The following is a 21,610-nucleotide window of genomic DNA, read 5'->3' as shown; positions in this document are numbered from 1 at the left end:
ATTAAGGATGATTGCTTTCCTTTGTGAAATTCCCTTGGATTTATTTATGTGTTTGTATTTTTATTATTTAGAGAAGTATAATATAGAAACGCATTAAAATTAGAAATAGACTTAGCGTATGATCCAGCAATCCCACTTCTGAGTATATCTCAAAAGGAAATGAGATCAGTACATCAGAGAGCTATCTGCACCTCCATATTCATTGCATTATTCACAGTAGACAAGGTGTGAAAACAACCTAAATGCCTGTTAACAGGTGAATGGATAAAGAAAATGGGGCATATATATAATGGAATGTTATTCAACTTTTAAAAAGAGGGAAATCCTGCCGTTTGCACAACATAAATGAACCTAGAGGACATTATGCCAAGTGAGATAAGCGAGAAAGACAAATACTACATGATCTCATTTATATATGGAATCTAAAATAGTTAAACTCATAGAAGCAGAAAGTAGAATGGTGGTTGCCAGGAGTGGGGGAAATGGGGAGATGGGTACAAAGTTTCAGTTATGCAAGGTGAGTAAGTTCTGGAGATCTGATGTACAGCATGACTATAGTTATCAAAGCTGTATTGTATACTTGAAATTTACTAAGTGTGTAGATCTTAAATGTTTTCACCACACATATACACACACACAAATGGTAACTAGTGAAGTGATGGGTCTTCTAATTCACTTGATTGTAGTGATCATTTCACAGTGTATGCCTATACCAAACATCAAGTTATATACCTTAAATATATACAAGCTTTATTTGTCAACAATACCTTAATGAAGCTGTGGGGAGAAAAAAGGAATACATTATTTCTGAATAGTTTTATTTTTGCCCTAAGCAAGTATTACTCTATAGTTAAATGTTATCATAAGCACTTACATTTAAATGTATTTATATCATTAAACTTCTTGAATATCTTCTAAAGTATATTATTTAAAATTGTAACCACTTAATTCCTCAAAAACCTGAAAAAAAATTTTGTTTTAATATGTACGGGATGGACTTTAGTTTCTTTATTGTGTTAGTTAATGAACACCAGTAGAGGGAGCTCCACCTCATCTTTCTTGATAAATTTAGCTCTCAACTGAAAATGTATGTTTGTGGAAAAGGGCACGCGGTGAAATAAACTTAAATAATACGTGGTTATAAACATTTTCAAAGGTACTAAAGAATGACAACTGTAATTCTTCTTACCTTTTAGGGGGAAAACAATCTCAGTTTGATTTCCATGCTTTTAAGTTAACTACCCTCAAATAACTAAACAGAAAACTTCTATGTAGCATAACCACTTGTAAGGAATCCATCAGGCAGCCCAAGCCTTTTAAAATCAAGAATCTATGTCTGGTCAGTTGAGGAAGAGGAGGAAGAACAGTGGTGGTAATGTTATTGTTTGAAATAAGGTTAAATAAAATAAAATTTTATCAATTGGTAGATAGTCACAATAGCAATGTCATAATAAGGCGAACTGCTGAGTCACTGTGTAGAACAAGGGGAGAGAAAATTTTCATTTTACTTAGAGCTCTTATGCATTCAGAAGGTTTTTAAACCAAAATCTAGAAAGGCTGTAGAACCTTTGTTCCTATCTAGAGGGCTGGGCCTAATTATTACCTGTTGGTTTCTTTATAGACCCGAGAAGAAAATACCACGTGAGATTGCTGGCTTACAACAACATAGAAGATGGCTACCAGGCAGATCAAACAGTCAGTACTCCAGGATGCGTGTGTAAGTAAGAGTTACAGTAGCTTGTTTCACAATGTAAGACTCATACTCTTTTTTTCTCTATTTCCTTCTTTAAATTTAAGTCTCATTACTACTTGGACACCTTGGTGGTTTTATTACTTTCATATCCTCCAGGATACCTAACGTAGTATCTTGAACAAGTACATACTCAGTAAATATTTAAGTGAGATGTATTTAATTATAAGAACCTATTTTAGTTTTGCAAGGAAGAGACCATTAGAAATTTAACTGTGGGGACTCCCCTGGTGGTGCAGTGGTTAAGAATCTGCCTGCCAATGCAGGGGACAGAGGTTCGAGCCCTGGTATGGGAAGATCCCACATGCCATGGAGCATCTAAGCCCGTGCACCACAACTACTGAGCCTGCGCTCTAGAGCTCACGAGCCACAGCTACTCAGCCTGCGTGCCACAACTACTGAAGCCCACGTACCTAGAGCCCATGCTCTGCAACAAGAAAAGCCACCACAATGAGAAGCCCGTGCACCGCAACGAAGAGTAGCCCCCGCTTGCCGCAACTAGAGAAAGCCTACATGCAGCAGTGAAGACCCAACGCAGCAAAAATAAAGTTTTTTAAAAAAAGAAATTTAACTGGGAAAATAACCCTAAATACCTACAAATACTAAGTTTTCTTTTATCTCCTTTAACCTTGAGGCTAATTATTTCATTCCAGTTGCTATTCAGTTTTATTGCTGCTGAGAGCTGTTTGGTTTCATTGCTACTAAAAAGGATGTCAGTCTAGTTTTAAGTCTACTGCTGGCTTTCTGAATGTCTTCGGCTGGTAGCTTGACTTCTCTGTGCTTCTGTCTTACATTCTAAGTATTGATAATATTTGATTCCTTATCTAACTTACGGAAGAGTCACTCAGGTTTGAATGATACATCTCTAGACCACTATGAACCTCTGGTGGAAGAAGGACCTAAAGGGTGGGGTGTTATGATTTTACCATTTTACCACTTTCTACATTAAATGTTACGCCGTGTGGTAAATTAACATTGTCTTTTTCAATAGCTGTTCGTGATCGCATGGTTCCTCCTCCACCACCACCCCACCATCTCTATGCGAAGGCTAACACCTCATCTTCCATCTTCCTGCACTGGAGGAGGCCTGCGTTCACCACTGCACAAATAATTAACTACACCATCCGCTGTAACCCTGTTGGCCTGCAGAATGCTTCTTTGGTTTTATACCTTCAAACGTATGTAGCTTCTATTAATGGTTGTTTTCTTTGCTCTCCTCCCCACTCACACTTCCTTCTTTACTATCTTGGGCCAACTTGAGCTTCAGCTGTAAGCATTTGTCTCAGAACTTATCTTACTGATGTCAGGGCAGGGGATTTTGCATCTTTACCATAATCAGTTCTGAAAACCGCATTTATTTTGAAATTTAATTTTCATAAATGATTTTTTTGTTGTTGTTTCCCCAGCCTCGTGCAACAAGATTAGATAAGAAACTATCGATATGATGACTTTCAAGTAGCTAAACTTAGCATATTTAAAGAAGGAAACAAGTCAATTTTCATGCTGGCATCAAAAAATAAAGCTAGTTATTCTGTTTTCTAGGTTATAGTTAGAAAGATGCCCATCATTATACTTGTAAAAGAGTGATTTGACTTAACAGTATTTCAGAAGAAATCCCTTTGATTTGGGACATTTCTATACTGTTAATTTCCTAGTTTCCTCTCAGAGAGGCAGTTTTTAGGCTTATTTCTATAATATCCAATGTAGCATTTTAATAATCAAATTAGATTGCTTTTTAATCTAAAAATTTTTTTTAAAGAAAATGAGGGAGGTAATAACAGTAACCTGTATTGATTGGAAATACTGGCAATCTTTTAGAAACAATGTGCTACCAGCATTAACTACTTTATTACTCATTATAGATCAGAAACTCACATGTTGGTTCAAGGTCTAGAACCAAACACCAAATATGAATTTGCTGTTCGACTGCATGTGGATCAACTTTCCAGTCCCTGGAGCCCCGTTGTCTACCACTCTACACTTCCAGAAGGTAAAGAAAGCAGCTCCCCTGTGGGTTTTATCTGGGTTTTATCTATGTATTATACACACACACACACACACACACACACACACACAGACGTCACTTTGAAGAAGTTACTACCCTGATTGCCACCTACCAGTCTACGTGTATGTATTTATTTTGTTTCTTAACTTTTGAAGTTTCTTTTCCTTTATTACAGTAAAAATATTTTTCCTCTCAATGTATTGCACAAGCAAGTGGGCTTAAATTTAGGGTCTCTTTAGGGGGTGCTACATTTTCTAAGAACAGGTGTGCTGTGCAAGGCTGCACCCAAGTAATTTAAAATGGAAGAAAGTGGGTAACATATTTAATGATGTTAGGAGCCAACATTAGAATCTAACGTGAGTGGTAGCTTGATTCTGTGCATAGTGCAGTATAGATGATACCAGATTGAGCACCAATTCTGTAGCTTACCAACGGCAGTTGCTAAAATATTCCATGTCTCTAAACCTGCATTTCCTTTTTTTAAAAATTAATTTTCATTGGAGTATAGTTGCTTTACAGTGTTGTTAGTTTCTGCTGTACAGCAAAGTGAATCAGCTGTATGTATATGTATATCCCCTCTTTCTTGGATTTCCTTCCCATTTAGGTCACCACAGAGCATTGAGTAGAGTTCCCTGTGCTATACAGTAGGTTCTCATTAGTTATCTACTTTATACATAGTATCAATAGTGTATGTATGTCGGTCCCCATCTCCTAATTCATCCAACCCCCCCCACCCCTGGTATCCATACATTTGTTCTCTACATCTGTGTCTCTATTTCTGCATTGCAAGTAAGTTCATCTGTATCATTTTTTTAGATTCCATATATAAGCGATATTTGTTTTTCTCTTTCTGACTTACTTCACTCTGTGTGACAGTCTCTAGGTCCATCCACATCTTTGCAAATGGCACAATTTCATTCCTTTTAATAGCTGAGTAATATTCCATTGTGTATCTATACCACATCTTCTTTATCCATTCCTCTGTTGATGGACATTTAGGTTGCTTCCATGTCCTGGCTATTGTAAACAATGCTGCAGTGAACATTGTGGTGCATGTATCTGTTTGAGTTATGGTTTTCTCCAGGTATATGCCCAGGAGTGGGATTGCTGGGTCATATGGTAGTTCTATTTTTAGTTTTCTGAGGAACCTCCATACTCTTCTCCACAGTGGCTGTATCAATTTACATTCCCACCAACAGTGCAAGAGGGTTGCCTTTTCTCCACACCCTCTCCAGCATTTATTGTTTGTAGATTTTTTGAATATGGCCATTCTGACCAGTTTGAGGTGATAACCTCATTGTAGTTTTGATTTGCACTTCTCTAATAATTAGCAATGTTGAGCATTTTTTCATGTGCCTCTTGGCCATCCATATGTCTTCTTTGGAGGAATGTGTACTTAGTTCTTCCCATTTTTTGATTGGGTTGTGTTTTTTTTTTGTTTTTGTTTTTTTGATATTGAGCTGCATGTGCTGTTTGTATACTTTGGATATTAATCCCTTGTCAGTTACCTTGTTTGCAAATATCTTCTCCCATTCTGAGGGTTGTCTTTTCTCTTGTTTATGGTTTCCTGTGCTGTGCAAAAGCTTTTAAGTTTAATTAGGTCCCATTTGTTTATTTTTGTTTTTATTTTCATTACTCTAGGAGATGGGTCAAAAAAGATCTTGCTGCAATTTATGTCAAAGAGTGTTCTGCCTATGTTATCCTCTAAGAGTTTGATAATGTATGGCCTTACATTTAGGTCTTTAATCCATTTTGAGTTTATTTTTGTGTTTAGGTGTTAGGGAGTGTTCTAATTTCATTCTTTTACATGTAGCTGTACAGTTTTCCCAGCTCCACTTCTTAAAGAGACTGTCTGTTCTCCATTGTATATTCTTGCCTCCTTTGTCATAGATTAGGTGAACATAGGTGTGTGGGTTTATCTCTGGGCTTTCTATCTTGTTCCATTGATTTATATTTCCATTTTTGTGCCAGTACCATGCTGTCTTGATTACTGTAGCTTTGTAGTATAGTCTGAAGTCAGGGAGCCTGATTCCTCCAGCTCCATTTTTCTTTCTCAAGATCACTTTGGCTATTTGGGGTCTTTTATGTTTCCATACAAATTGTAACATTTTTTGTTGTAATTCTGTGAAATATGCCATTGGTAATTTGATAGGGATTGCATTGAATCTGTAGATTGCTTTGGGTAGTATAGGCATTTTCACAATATTAATTCTTCCAATCCAAGAACACGGTATATCTCTCCATGCATTTCCTTCTCTCTAGAATGATGGTGAAGGTGTAGACTGCAGCTCTATTTTAATGATACTTAGAGAAAACAAAGGATACTTATTTAAGTGAGCATTGGGCTGTTTTGCTATGGTTTTGGCAATATTCCATATGTGAGGTAGTGCGCAAAACCAGCTCTTCACACCTTTAGCTCATATTGAACATGGGCTCCACTAAAATCCCAGGACTTCACTACCTTTCGTAAATATAAGGTATTAGTCTAAGATAGATATAAGGTAAAAGTAGATAAGATATAAGGTAAGGTAGATATAAGGTAAAGTCTGTTCTATAAACTCACTGATTCACAACGGTTTGGTGAGTAACTGAACGTTTCAGTCTCAGAAGTATTTTTTGAGTGGCTTCCTAGATCAGATTAAATATACATTCTATGCATTTTAGTAAGAAATGTAGTTTAGCTTCAGTACCTAATAGAGTGAGTAATGCACAGGTGCCCTGGTGGAACTGTAAACCTTTCTAGTTGTCCATGTGGCAAAACAATGTAAAGAGCCCTAAAAATGCTGACAACCTTTGACTTAGTAGTTCCTCATCTAGGAATCTACCACCTCCTTTATATATTTTAAATGTTTTAAACATTATAAAAATGAAATGAGTTTTCAGATAAAGAAGAGAAAAATCGTATTTTGATATTGTCACTAATGAGCTGTAAAAGCTGTGATTTTGAGATGTTTTTATAGTCGTTTCTAGTTTTTTAAACTCTTATCTCTGCCTGTCCAGGTATTTGAGTACTTAATGACCATTTTCTCCTAATAATACAATAATATTTTCTACATGTGTGCACAGCACCAGCAGGCCCACCAGTTGGAGTGAAAGTGACATTGATAGAGGATGACACTGCCCTGGTTTCTTGGAAACCTCCTGATGGCCCAGAGACGGTTGTGACGCGCTACACTATCTTGTATGCATCCAGGAAGGCCTGGATTGCAGGAGAGTGGCAGGTCCTACACCGAGAAGGTATATATCATCATAATTTACCCAAGGGCATGAAAAGTAAGGTTCTTAATGATAAGGAAACAAAGGGAAAGAGGGATCTAGAGTTTGTTTTGAATTTATGTTTATGAAGTAACAGATGATTAAGAATTTTAGTTTTGTTCAAAGGACATTGGGAAGCCATCAACATACTTTAAGCATGAGGCTGATTTCACACTTCAGAAAAATCACTCTGAGTATTGTGAATAGCAGAGGTTTGGTAGAGGAGGAGTAGGGGTAAGAGTAATGCAAGGAGACTAGGAATTAATTGTTGCAGTCCAGGAAAGAGAATGATAAGCCCGGGTTAGGGTGGCAAGGAGTGAGATGGAAAGAAGAGGGTGGTTGAAAGACAGTAAGGAGGTAAAATTAACAGGACTTGGTCACTAAGGGAGGGAGAGAGAAGGTAAGGAAGTGAGAATTGTTATAGATAATTACTAGATTTCCAGCAGTTGTGTGTCTTGCACTGGAGTAGCAAACACTGGAGGAAGACCTGGTTTAATGGAGAAGACCTTTGTACAGCTACTAAAATGGTCCACATTCAAATAAATTGACCCATATGAATACTAGGGTCCACTTAAGTACAGGGAAAAGCTGCTTAGGGCTTAGGAACACTGAATTTAAATTGTTTAATACCAATTTTATTTTGGCTGAGAAAAACTGTATTCTAGAATTTAACATTCTTACTTCATGCTGTTATAATATGCCCTTTTTAAATTTTGGAATCTTTCATTTGGACAGGTCTCATATGCCAGTGTTTGGATGGACCATCACATAAACAGTATAATTTCATGATTTTGATACTTCTTTTAACTTCTTATTGAATTATAGTTGATTTTGATACTTTTTAAATTCAGACATACATGCTAAGAACTGTTTTCCAGGCAATTAAAAGCTTAAGAAGGATTTTGAGAAGGAAATTTGTTTTCCAGCTACATATTCTAAACACTTTACAGTGCCAGGCACTTCCACATACATTTTACCTTTTAAGGGGAATATTCACCCAATTAAGAGAATACACTTTAAGGTCACTTATGTGGATGTAATCAATATAACACTTTTGTAGTTGTAAAATAAACAAATGGTAACAGAAGCTGGAGTTTTGATAGTTGCATATTCATATTTTTCATTAAGCGGGTGCCCCACTAAGTAATGATTTCCTAGTCACTGAACAGCCTGGAAAGTAATAATAAGTACCTCCCAGCAATACAATTTTGTGTTTTATCCATTATCTACTGCTCCCTAACAAACCACTCTAAAACTCAGCCATTTTATTTTCTCACACTCTCTGAGTCAGCAGTTTGGAGTGGGGTCAGCTGGGCAGTTCTTCTTTTGGTGTCTCCTGAGGTCACTCATGAGGCTCTGATCATCTCAGGGTTTCAACAGGGTGTGGGTGGCATAAAAACAGTGGGAGAATTCCAAAATCCGGGAGAGAGGAAAGAAGCCCCACATACAAAGCTTTGCAGACCTCTGCCTGATTCACATTTGCTAACATCCCACTGGCAAAACGAATCATGTAGGCAAGCCCAGACTTAGTGTGGGAAGAGACTGCCCACAGGTATGGAGAGATGGAAGCATAATTTATGCAGGGCTATTCATCTTACAGTCTGCCACAATATTCTTAAAATATATAATTCAATTTTCATTAATTAATTCCAAAATGATTCATTGACACAACATTTGATCAAGTGATTAACCTGATTTAATGAGTGTTATTATAAGTACTTATAAAAGAATTTTGATCTCATGAGCACATACTTCCTTTGGCTCTTCATTTGTACCTGCCTAAAAAGAAACAGTATTTAGTTTTGGTTCTTTTTAATGCATTCATTTGTCGGTTTCAGACAAGGCCCAGAAAACAACATTTTTTGCCTTATTGATGGCCCAATAGCAAAATGAATTGTAATTAGTTTTTACTTCTGTATAAGCCTTCCTAACTATATAATAAAGCATAGGGGGAAAAATTCTATTTTTGCCATTATGCTGCTTGTGTAAATTTAAGAAACATTATCAGTGAAAAGCTTTTGTCTCTTGTTAAATGTAGGGAACCTTTTTCATAGCTAATGCTAGTAATTCATAGAGAACAAAATAAACAATATAAGTAAAAAGCAATTGAGTTTACTTTTTTCAGAGAGAAAAATGTAAAGAGTTTGAGGGGGCTTCCCTGGTGGTGCAGTGGTTAGGAGTCCCCCTGCCAATGCAGGGGACGTGGGTTCGAGCCCTGGTCCGGGAGGATCCCACATGCCACAGAACATCTAAGCCCATGTGCCACAACTACTGAGCCTGAGCTCTAGAGCCCGTGAGCCACATCTACTGAGCCCCTGTGCTGCAACTACTGAAGCCCACATGCCTAGAGCCCATGCTCTGCAACAAGAGAAACCACCACAGTGAGAAGCCTGTACACCACAATTAAGAGTAGCCCCCGCTCACTGCAACTAGAGAAAGCCCACACGCAGCAAAGAAGACCCAACACAGCCAAAAAATAAATAAATAAAATAAATAAATTTTAAAAAATATAGGGGAAAGAATAAAGTGATGGAGGCAGCGGGGTAAGTTCTTTTGAAAGAAATGACATCTGAGCAGAGACATATGGATATCTGGGGGAAGTGCAAAGGCCCTGAGACAGAAGTGTGCTTGGCATTTTAGAGGAACAACAAGATGGCCAGGGTGGCTAGACAGAGTGAGGGGAAGTGGGATATGAGGTGGGGAGGTTGCCAAGGGAAGATCTGGTAGGCCAGACTTCCTGGACCACGGATTTTTTTCTAAGAGGGATGGAAGACATTGATCTCATTTACATTTTGAAAGGATTACTTTGGCAACCCCTTAACAGCCTACCTGAAAAATTGACTATAAGGAAGTAAGAGCAGAAATTGGGAAACCACTTACGTTTTTAGTTCTTCTTTTTCTTAAAGTATATTTTATTTTATTATTTATTTTTGGCCACGCCATGGGGCATGTGGGATCTTAGTTCCCCGACCAAGGATTGAACCCATGCCCCTCACATTGAGAGCATGGAGTCTTAACCACTGGACCTCCAGGGAAGTCCCTGGGAAACCATTTAATTCGCAGGTGTCTGTGTGAGAGCTAATGGCAGTTTGGACAGGGATAATAACAAGGAAGGTAATAAGAAGCTATGAGAACATAATTTGAAGGAATAGTCTACTCGATTTGCCACAGATTGATGTGGGGTATAAGAAAAAAAATAAACAAAATTGGTGGGGGAAATCAAAAGTTTGATTTTGAACATGTTACATTTGAGATGCCTCTTGGATGTCCAAGTAGAGAGGTTGAATAAGCGGTGGGAGGGTTAAGTTCATGGGAGAGGTATGGACTAGTGGTATAACTTAGAAGTCATCAGTATGTAGATGAAGTTAAGACTGTGGAATTGAAAAAACAAAATCACTTAGTATGGACAGAAGAGAGAAAGGTATGAGACTGCATACTGGGACTTTTCTCCAACTGTAAAATCTTACGCTTTGCTTTTTTAAAAATAAATTTATTTATTTAATTTTTGCCTGCTTTGGGTCTTCGTTGCTGCACGTGGGCTTTCTCTAGTTGTGATGAGCGGGGGCTACTCTTAATTGTGGTGTACGGGCTTCTCACTGCGGTGGTTTCTCTTGTTGCAGACAATGGGCTCTAGGCACGCAGGCTTCAGTAGTTGTGGCCCACGGGCTCTAGAGCTCAGGCTCAGTAGTTGTGGCTCACTGGCTTAGTTGCTCCACAGCATGTGGCATCTTCCCGGACCAGGGCTTGAACCCGTGTCCCCTGCATTGACGGGCGGATTCTTAACCACTGCGCCACCAGGGAAGCCCCCAGAGTCTAATATATTCTGAGAGGTTTTTTGTTTGTTTTTGTTTTTAGCATGAAACAGTGTTTTATTTTATAGGTTAAAAGCATTTGTAAGATTTGATAAATCTTTACTGAGTAGTTTATAAGTCAAGGTGCTCCAGAGAAAGAGAACCAGTAGTATTTGCATGTGTGTGTGTGTGTGTATGTATGTACAGATAGGTAGGTAGGTAGATAGAGTGGGAGAGAGAGAGAGATTGAGATTGAAGGAACCGGGGCTGCTAAATCTGAAATTTGCAGAGCTGGTCAGCAGGCTAGAAATTCTGACAGGAGTTGATGTTGAAGTCTTGAGTCTGGAGGCAGAATTCTTTCCTCTTCGGGGGTACTCAGTCTTTTTTCTTAAGGCCTTAAACGGATTCGATGAGGCCCACCCGTATTATGGAGGGTAATTTGCTTTACTCAGTCTACTGGTTTAAACATTAATTTCATCTTAAAAAAGAAAACTTCACAGCCATATCTAGACTGGTGTTTGAGCTAGCAACTGGACACTATAGCCTGGCCACGTTGATATATAAAACTGACCAGCATAAGTACCCATTAGGCACTACGCATTGCTCTGGACACTGGGGACACAGCAGTGAACTAAAGAGAGGAGGTCCCTGAGCCCCGTGAAGCTTGTGTTCTTGTAAAAGTCTGAATGTCATTTCCAGGGTGAGTTGGGGGTGGGAGGGGCAGGCAGAGGAGGAGCTGGGGAGGTTGGGGTCTGGGAAGCCAGAGAAGAGACACGTGACAGCATGAAGGTATGAGGTGATGATGTTAAGACTGGAGCGACAGCAGTGTGCCTGCAGTGGAAGGCGCTAATTGGAGGTGGAATGAATAGTAATTAGTATTTGGGGATGGACACCAGCTCTTCATTTTGCAGAGAAGAAAACTCAGGTCTGGAGAGGTGATATGACAAGTTAAAGATCTTGTGACATATGGTGACATTCTTTTCTTTTTCTATATATGTATTTATTTATTTATGGCTGCGTTGGGTCTTCGCTGCAGTGCGTGGGCTTCTCATTGCGGTGGCTTCTCTTGATGTGAAGCACGGGCTCTAGGCGCGTGGGCTTCAGTAGTTGTGGCACGCAGGCTCAGTAGTTGTGGCTCGCGGGCTCTAGAGCACAGGCAAGAGAGGAGATCAGAGGTGAGGAGGAAGACTTACTTTCATTGAGTATATACACTTGTGTCAGACACTTGTCCATGGTAGTTCATTTAATCCATATAATAATTATATGAGGTGGGAATTATTGCCCCCACGAGGAAAGTAAAGTTCAGTGACATGCCCCAAGTTGCAAATTACTTAATTGGTAACATGCCAGGACTTGATCAACATTGATCCAACGCTGAGCCTGTTAACACTGTCCGGTTTGTGAAACTCCTAGTCTAGCTAAAAGTTCAGACGTGTGTAAAAGGCTGTAGACTGAAACAGTCACACCAACTGGAATTTAGACCATTTGCTGAGAGAATATAGGGACAGTCAAATCACTTTAATATTTGGGAACTGGTTTAACTGCTCGTATGGGAACCTGAATGTTATAGTTTCCTTTTTTTGTCTGAAGGAAGACTTCCTGTGGGAGAAAGGGGAGTGTGCATACACACATATACACACACAGCTCATCCATTTGTAATGTTTAAATTAAGCGAAAGAATTTTAATTTCACCAGTGGTTGACTTTGCCAAACACTTTCTAAAATTAAATGTACAGTATTCTATGATAAAATGGAGACTCAATTTATATATATGTTGGTAAAGAAATTGAAATGTTCTTCCATCTAGCTAATGGTAACATGTCACAATACGTTGTTGCTTTTTAATTCACCTGCCTAACAGCAAGTGGCAGTGGAAAGACTCTTCCTGATTCTAAATAGGGGTCAGTGTGTTTATTCAACAGTTGTGTATTCAAGTAGCTCACACTATTTCTAGGCCAGGTTGAAACCGGAGCACATGAGAGCAAACCGTGTTCAGCTCCTCGCACTGCCACTGGGTTCAGCTCCCTCCCACCATGTGACCTGCAGAGGTAGCCTCTGAGTCATGGCCTCAGCTCTAAGATCACCCTGCATTTTGCTTGCATAATGAAATATATTGTAGCAAGTGCACTAGTGTAGCCAGCTCTGAGCTGGCGGTGACAGCTACCAGCTGTTGTAAGCTCTCTAAAACTATTTATTGTAAGGGTGCCCTGCATCAGGAAAAAATGAGAAGAAATTACCCCAGGGAAGCTAGGTTTCCCTGTGAATATCCACCCATAAATGCAGTGCAAGAACAACTTCCTAGCTGAATTTCTTTTATACCTGGTTTCTTAACATTAAGACTAATTCCTAGGGTGGGATTCCCTTTGTAAGAAAAATACTTCAGTGCCGTGGCAGGACAAGAGCAGAAAGACACCTCAAGAAATAGCAGTGCCCAAATAGGAATCCTTCTTGGCAGTCATGCCGTCAGAGAAGATACCTTTCAATATGAAATATATATAAATTCAAATGATGATTCCTTTTGGAGAGAAGTAGATGCTAGCCAGGTTGCTGGTGATAATTTTGATAGTTAATCTGGGGTCTTAGCCTTCAACACCCTGAGGTTCCTACATAACTTTGGCATCTTCTTGCCTGTTTATATTCAGGAAATCTTAGATAATGATTAGGAGGGTGAAAAATATATTCATACTTTCAAAAATAATTGTTGTTTCTAATTTAAGAAATAAGAACAAAATCATTTATCACAATTACTCTAAGTGGTTTAAACATTTCTAAAAGAAAAAAAAAAAGATACTCATTGGAGTTCCCTGGCAGTCCAGTGGTTAGGACTCAGCGCTTTCACTGCAGTGGTCATGGGTTCAGTCCCTGGTCAGGGAAGTAAGATCCCGCAAGCGGTGAGGCATGGCCAAAAAAAAAGAGTCTCACGTTGGATTTTTTTTTTTTTTTTTTTTTTTTGCGGTACGCGGGCCTCTCACTGTTGTGGCCTCTCCCGTTGCGGAGCACAGGCTCCGGACACGCAGGCTCAGCGGCCATGGCTCACGGGCCCAGCCGCTCCGCGGCATGTGGGATCTTCCCGGACCGGGGCACAAACCCGTGTCCCCTGCATCGGCAGGCGGACTCTCAACCAATGCGCCACCAGGGAAGCCCTGACGTTGGATTTTTTAAATCTACTTGTAATTGTTGAATCTGAGTTCATTGTGTTATTTTGTCTTTACCTATGTTTGAAATATTCCATAATAAAATGTTCTTAATGCTATTTGTATCCATACCTATGTAAAGAGTAAAAAATTACATATACGTTTATATATATTTTTTGGTAAAAAAAAAAAAGTGTGTATTTATATATATATATGTATCCAAACAAAAATACATGTTGATTTTACGAGCTACTCTTAAAACAAAATTACAGAGAAGGATTATATAGGGGCAGTGTGCATGGCACAATGTTAAATGAAAACTCTAGGATATAAAAATGCACGTAGTAAATATGTACTCACACATGTACAGTACACACACGTACACACACACAAATACACAAAAATGTTAACAATGGGAGATTGTCATTTTATTCATTTTACAGATGTTTTCTAATGTGTTATTTTTATAATCAAAAATATTTTAAAAATAAAGGACCATGTTTGTGTGATTAAAAGAATAAATAAAAGACAGTTTACTTAATTTGTAATTGATATATTTATAGGGGCAATAACCATGGCTTTGCTAGAAAACCTTGTGGCAGGAAATATATACATTGTCAAGATATCTGCATCCAATGAGGTAGGAGAAGGACCCTTTTCAAATTCTGTGGAGCTGGCCGTACTTCCAAAGGAAACTCCTGAATCAAATCAGAGGCCCAAGCGTTTAGATTCTGCTGATGTCAAAGGTTTGTATAGTGCCATAATCATTGATTTTCCTTAACAAACGAAAACACACATTGTTTTCCAGCTCCCCTCTGCTTCATTTCTGCTCCTCCCGTGACCATATCCCTAAACCCATACTCGGCTCCTTGAATTCTTGCTGGCGAGGTTCTGATGTTGTGGAGCTGCATGGCTCTCCCTGCACTCCTAGAAGGAGAAAACACTTCCCTCAGAACTAACCGCGGTTTTTAGACCGCTGTGTCCCAGTTACTTCTCCTCCCAGCTGTGCATCCACCAAGACAGATGAGCCACACCACCCCTGAGCTGATGGGAGCAGGCGTCTGGGGGTTTGTGGAAATAAATGGCAGTGATGGTTGTGGTGTTCAAGCTAAGAAGAGCATGGTTTTCATTAAGAGTTTTCCCCACCAAAACAACAAACAAACAAAAACAAAAACCCCATCCTCTCCAGAGTGAAAGTTATTTCTCTCCAGAAAGCAATTGGAAAAAATACCTTTAAAGAGCCATTCTCACTCCACTCAGAGTATCGTCCTATTGTTCTGAAGGACGCCGGGGCCCCCTGTGACCCAGGACTAGACATGTCCTTTTCCTCTCTCTGGGGGAGGGGGCCTGGGTGGCGATGCAGGGTGTGGCAGGAACAGCTTCAGATTGAGGAGATGCCAGCTGAATTCAGGGCGGAATTAAAGGCTCTTAGTTCCTCAGAGGATAGCTTTTCAGTATTGTGTGCGCTTTGGGGATGGACACTGGGAAGGAGAGAGAGAAACAAAGAGAAGGGCAGGGCAGTCAGATTTAAGCACAGGAAGGAGGTAGCCACAGTAGCTGCCATATCATCAGGGGAAGCGGAGAGCAAGGCTCGTATTCGCTTCTCAGATACCTTGCTAGCCAAAGTGCCTAGAGACCAGCTGCGCAAATGGCACCTGGGAGCTTGTCAGACATGCAGAATTGTGCGTGGGCTCTACCCCAGACCTCGTGAATCAGCATCTGTCTGCATTTTAACATATCCCCTAGTGACTCTTATGCACATTAAAGTTTGAGAAGCACTGCTGTGTAAATGAAAATGCATAAATGGAAAACTAGTCTTCAGTATACAGATCTGCTTTTAAGGTAATATGACATGAAAGCTACCCTTTGGCCTGTCAGTGAACATCTATGCCTTGTGCCTTTTAGCGTTATAAATTATGAACTGATGTTCATGTTTGATATAATAATACCTAGAACTCATATTTAGAATCTTCAATATGAGAAGATAAGCCAATTTTAAGGTCACTGATAAAAGAGTAATATGTCTTTTTTGCTTAGACACAGATACTGTCAAAAGTTTTCCTATGAGAGGAAGACACATTGTTGAAAAGCTAAAATCTGAGAATTATGATAAATGGAATCATTTACTTTTCTGATTGACTCTGAGTACATGTGTTTCCCCTTCCAGTTTATTCAGGCTATTACCATCTGGACCAAAAATCAATGACCGGCATTGCTGTAGGAGTTGGCATAGCCTTGACCTGCATCCTCATCTGTGTTCTCATCTTGATATACCGAAGTAAAGCCAGGTGTGTTTCCATTGCTAGAGATGTTGATGTGGTTAAAAAACATTTAAATTACAGTAACCACAGAAACAAATTGAAATCAAGTGCCTTTTAGAGTAACTGGGATTTTCCACTTTAAAATGAATGTATTATTACTTGGGTTCTTACAGCTATAGAGATGTGCTCACTTTGGAAGATTATTCTCTCACCATTTGAAAAAAATTACTGTACCAACAAAATACTCTTCAATGAGGACCTAGTTTTCTCATTTCCTTGGTATTTTGAGAAACACAAAGTATATCCTTTGGATTTTTAAAGAAAATAACCCACTTAATATGATGTATCTGCTGATTGAGGGATTCCTTACTTCCTGGAATATTTTCATATTTAAGTAGCCTGAAATGTCTGAGTCACTTGAGAGCTCTACCCTCACCACCATAGGTCATATGTTTGGGATTCTCCAGACATGGATTAAAACAAATGTAATAACTAGGGATTAGTTCTCTATAAACTCTTGTCAGGCAATTTTATGAGTGCTTTTGACTTCAGCTAAATTCTCAGCATTCAGTGAACCTCTCTGTTTCTAACCTTTTATATTTTGGCTTTTGCTTTCATTTATTAAGGTTCTTTATTTAAAAAAATCAAAGTCAAATACACATCATTTTTAGGTAATCTCCATCACTAGACTCTCTCCATTATCATAGGTTTTTCAGAGTTTATTCTATATGTTTTTGGTACTTGTGCATAGAAACACACTCAGAAAACATGTTAATGAAAGAATTTTAAAGTTTTTTGTATATGGAACTGGCTTAATTTTACTGTCCAAGTTTCTCACTTCAAGAATTTTTTAATGAAATCTTTATGTACATTGTTTTAGTGATGCCTAAATCTTGCATAAGTGCTACTGTAAATTTGTCATCATTAATTGTTATGTTAGTGTGACAATCTGCAGACCTGAAGGAGAGCATGTAAATTTTTTAAACTACCGTTTCTGCGTATATTATAAATAAGCGACAATAATAAATAATAGTACTTTATAAATATTAAGGTTTTTACTAAGTGTAAAGAGTAATTTTATATAAACAGACATTGGGACAAAAAAAACAAGCCTTCTCACATCATAAAAGTTTGCAGCAGTGAGTTGGAGTTATAATCTAATAGTTTCTAAAGATATTTGAGAAACAAGCATTAAGGAACTCCATTGTTTGCAAAGTTGTGAACTTCCCAGATTTCACCAAATTTGGTACGTTTACTTCTCTCTTCTTGTGGACTTAGAAAATTTCCTTTTCTTGCAATATTTCAGGAAATCAACTGCCTCCAAGACAGCACAGAATGGGACTCAACAATTATCTCATACCAGTGCCTCCCTAGCCAATGGAAATGAAGTAGGAAAGAACCTGGAAGGAGCTCTAGAAAATGAAGAGTCCTTAATGCCAATGATCATGCCGAACAGCTTCATCGATGCCAAGGTACTCTTGAGTTGAGCGACTGTTGTGCTACGTAGTCCTTCCTACCATTCATCTTATCTTTATGCATAAAATCTTTTTACCAAAAAATTGTATGTTGAGTGTATTGTGTCCATACTTCACATAATGAAATGTGAAACCGTTTCACCCAGATCCTTCCTTGCATACAATATGTGGGGAGAAGATAGGGATAGATAAAAGAATAAAAGATGAAGATAAAGAAAATATGAGAAAGTAGCATAAATTCAATTAGTTCGGATTATGTGGAGCTGAGACGTCTTAAATAAGGACATCAAGGTCATCAGTCCATATTTACTACAATTTGGATTGTTGTGTGTATACTGGATGGACGATTTTTTATTAATCCATTCTCAACTTAGTTTATTTGATTTTAGAACTAAATGGAGCATCAGCACATTCCAGGTGTGAATGAAAATTTTTTAAATACAGAGTATATAAATAGATGTCTCAAGATCCTACCCTGTACGGCCTTAGGAAGTTGGATATAGTAAAGAGATGTCATTGGAGGATAATACTTCATGTCCTTTCCACTATGTGTAATAATAGTACAGTGATAAGCATTATGAACACCAACTGAAAATTATTTTTAGTCACTTGCAGCATTAGATATCGTGCATTATTATAATAGCCCTCATAACGAATGTGCTGTAAATTAAGTATCTGCAAACTATAGCCCAGCCCAGGCCAGCCTGCAGTCTGTTTTTGTATGGTCATCTCTGAGCTAAGTATGTTTTTCACATTTTTAAAGGGTAGTTTGGGGGGAACAAAAAAGGAGGAAGAGGAGAAAATGCAACAGAGGGCATGTGTGGTCTGCAAAGCCTAAGACATTTACTATCTGCACCTTTACAGGAAAAGTTTGCCAAATCCTGCTATAAATTCTTCTTCCCCAACCTTTCCCTAAAATTTAGAATACCAAAAATATTAAAAAATTTCAGGCAATTTTGATGTTAAATTTTATATAATTATATTTAGCAGATGCAATTTACGTGTGTCTAGCACAGTGCTATATACTATATATATTATGGGTAAATAATAGTAAATTGATTTTTGCTACTCCTGTTGTCTTTTTGTTTGCAACTTAATTTAGCTTTTATTTTCTGATACAAATGTAAGCCATTTAATTTATTTCAAATTAATCTAGAACATTAGAACCTAAAACTTTTAAATAAGCACAGAAAGTACCAAAATACTGTTATATGTTATATATATATAACATATATATATATATGTTATATGTCATTCTGTTATTACTAACTTGGAACTAGACATGAGAAAGGATTGAAGAGAAGTGAAGTGGGGAGGAAGACATGGGAAGAGAGAGGGAGAATCTAAAATGAAAGGACACAGAGCAGAGTGGGGGCCTGAATTGAAGCAGAGAAGCCAGTTTGGAGGCCAGGTCTCTGAATTCCCTTGGGTTAGCCTAAGAGCTGATCCCCCGTCTATTGCCATTTTGTTGAGCATATGTGGGCCCATTTTTCCCTTCCTAAATCCTTTAAAAATTTTTCAACCATGTGGAAAGGTTGAAAAAATTTAATAAATGCACAAATAATTGTCAGTATCTTTTCATACTTTTGTATCTCTCTCTATATATATTTTTGTTTCCTCTGTCATTTGAAAATACGTTTTGGAATCCTTACACTTCACCCCAAATACTTCAGCATATATATCTGTCTTAGGAATAAACCTATTATATCTTTTTGATCACGAACAAGTACCCTGTATTTGTTGTGTGCTGCTGGTGTAAAAGAAGAAATAATAATGTCTGTGATCATTTTTTTCTTTTAACATTTAAAAATTTTGTGTACTACTTGTAATAAACTGAAATCTATAATATGTGCATTTTCCCCTTTTATATCTCCAGGGAGGAACTGACCTGATAATTAATAGCTATGGTCCTATAATTAAAAACAACACTAAGAAAAAATGGCTTTTTTTCCAAGATTCTAAGAAGATAAAAGCTGAGCAGGTAACTCACCCATTAAATGGAAAAAATCTTTTGCTACCTCTGGTATATGAGATGGTAATTTTAAAAAGAGGAAAATGTAAGTGAGTTTTTTTTAACTTCTTTGTTCTTTCTAGCCGTGATTTTATTAATTAGGGGCATGACTCTATGGAAAGCCATGGGGATTGATGACCGAAGTGACAATTGGAATAGTAATCAGAGCTGTGGTTTTCAGTGGGAGTTGAGGGGCAATGGAGAAAGGGATGGGGCAGGAGCCTTCATCAAAATCACTGAAGAAGCCTTTCGACATTTCACTTGCCCCAGTAATTCTGATGTGTTCCCACTCCTCGGAGAACCACTGACCTAGACAGTTCCTTCATGATGGTCTTTTACCCATGTACTCGATCAGTTTGCTAGCTCAGCACACACACAATATGCAAAACCAGATTTGTTATTTTTTAAGAGCACTCTGTTACCACTGATGGTGTTTTGTGTATTTTTACCCAGCCTCAAAGAAGATTTACTCAAGCGGTCTGCTTTTACCAGCCAGGCACTACCGTATTGATCAGTGACGAGGACTCCCCCAGCTCCGCAGGTCATACAGCCAGCTTCCCAAGACCCTTTGGTGTTGCAACTGATACTGAGCATTCAGCGAATAGTGAAGGCAGCCACGAAACTGGGGATTCTGGAAGGTTCTCCCATGAGTCCAATGATGAAATACACCTGTCCTCAGTTATAAGTACCACACCCCTGACCCCCAGTTCCTTCACTGGCACTGATTCGAGTGGGGATCCCTCGATGAGAAAGTGTGAAGAACATGCAGTGCCATCAGATGCTGAGCAGATTTCCTCTTCAGTTCCTCAGCCACCATCTGCCATGCTCTGCTTTGATAAAAAGGATTTTCCAATCTAGATAGCCACGTCCAGGTATTCTCACCTTTAAGTCTTTTCGAAGGACAGTGAACAGGGAGCCAAAGCCTTTTGTGAAAATCATGATATCTTATTGGGTATTTCACCTTTTTTGAATGTGTTTTTTTTTTTATCTTTAAGCTCACGTATTTTGAATGTTTCAGTGTCAGCAATGTGAAAAGAGTCAAGATATTTGACTGGATTATGAAATATATCACTGGAGCAAAGGGAAGACTTTTGAAAGCCCCTTTGCTGACTATCTACCTCAGTTTGCCACATGGCAAACTCAGAAGACAACTTTGTTACCTCATTTGTTGTGATAGTTTCTCAGCTACATAACTGATGATACTTCCTAGTAGCGTTTTGTTTTCATTGCTGTATGTGTAATGTGTGTGATCAAAGGAGTCATATAGGTAGATGAGTAAGAATGTTTATCTGAAGCTCTGATTTAAGAAACAACAGCAACAAACTATGACCTCTGTATGGTTTGGATAATTTAACACCTCCAACTGTGAGGACTGAAACCGCAGAGAAGAGAAAAGTGGGACTGTTGACTTTACTGAATGACCAAAACAAAAAAGCATATCTCTTTTGAGAATAGAACTGTTCAGTAGCATACAGGGACTCCTATTGCTTCTAGAGCCTTTATGTTTTGGGCATTAGAGTCTTGAGTGCTTTATCTGCTGTATCCCAAGTCTCAGCCTGCCTAGAAGCCGTGCCTTTTCTACCTGCTCCTTTGCCTGACAGTTGGCCAAAGGCTGCACTGTCTAGTTTGCAAAGCATCCTCAACCTTTCCAGAATTAGTTGCAAAACTCCTTGCAGGAAATAGACTTCCAAAGAGAACAGGTTAGGGTTGGTGTTTTGTGTTGTTTTTTTTTATCCCAGCTTGGCTTAAAGGGGTAAAGAAGTTTCATTAAATATTAATAATGAAGATAAATGCAGCAGTAGACAGTAAAATGAACTTGAGGTTATCACGGTAACAGTGCCTTCCGTTATATATTATGAAGTTCTTTGCCTTATACCTTTTTAATATTCATGAAGTTGTTCAGGATAAGAGTACAGAAAGTTGCCTTA

The 21,610-nt window shown here is 38.4% G+C and overlaps 1 protein-coding gene across 1 annotated transcript in view; it reads left to right on the top strand.

Moving 5' to 3' along the window:
- PRTG (protogenin) overlaps positions 1 to 20,540 on the top strand; it is a gene marked incomplete at both ends in the record, with an annotated part of 128,946 nt that extends 108,406 nt beyond the window's left edge. Inside the window, 9 exons of the mRNA XM_082846412.1 lie at positions 1,622 to 1,717; positions 2,742 to 2,928; positions 3,613 to 3,740; positions 6,822 to 6,992; positions 14,499 to 14,681; positions 16,103 to 16,223; positions 17,503 to 17,668; positions 19,548 to 19,652; positions 20,136 to 20,540. Of these exons, the coding sequence (XP_082702538.1) occupies positions 1,622 to 1,717; positions 2,742 to 2,928; positions 3,613 to 3,740; positions 6,822 to 6,992; positions 14,499 to 14,681; positions 16,103 to 16,223; positions 17,503 to 17,668; positions 19,548 to 19,652; positions 20,136 to 20,540 (1,562 nt within the window). The remainder of the gene's footprint in view (positions 1 to 1,621; positions 1,718 to 2,741; positions 2,929 to 3,612; positions 3,741 to 6,821; positions 6,993 to 14,498; positions 14,682 to 16,102; positions 16,224 to 17,502; positions 17,669 to 19,547; positions 19,653 to 20,135) is intronic.
- Between the last annotated feature and the right edge of the window lie 1,070 nt (positions 20,541 to 21,610).

The sequence above is a fragment of the Leucopleurus acutus genome (genome assembly GCF_964270905.1).
Source record: "Leucopleurus acutus genome assembly, chromosome: 1".
NCBI classification, from domain to species: domain Eukaryota; kingdom Metazoa; phylum Chordata; class Mammalia; order Artiodactyla; family Delphinidae; genus Leucopleurus; species Leucopleurus acutus.
Note: the sequence above shows the minus strand (reverse complement) of the source record. Positions and strands in the feature narration are given on the sequence as shown.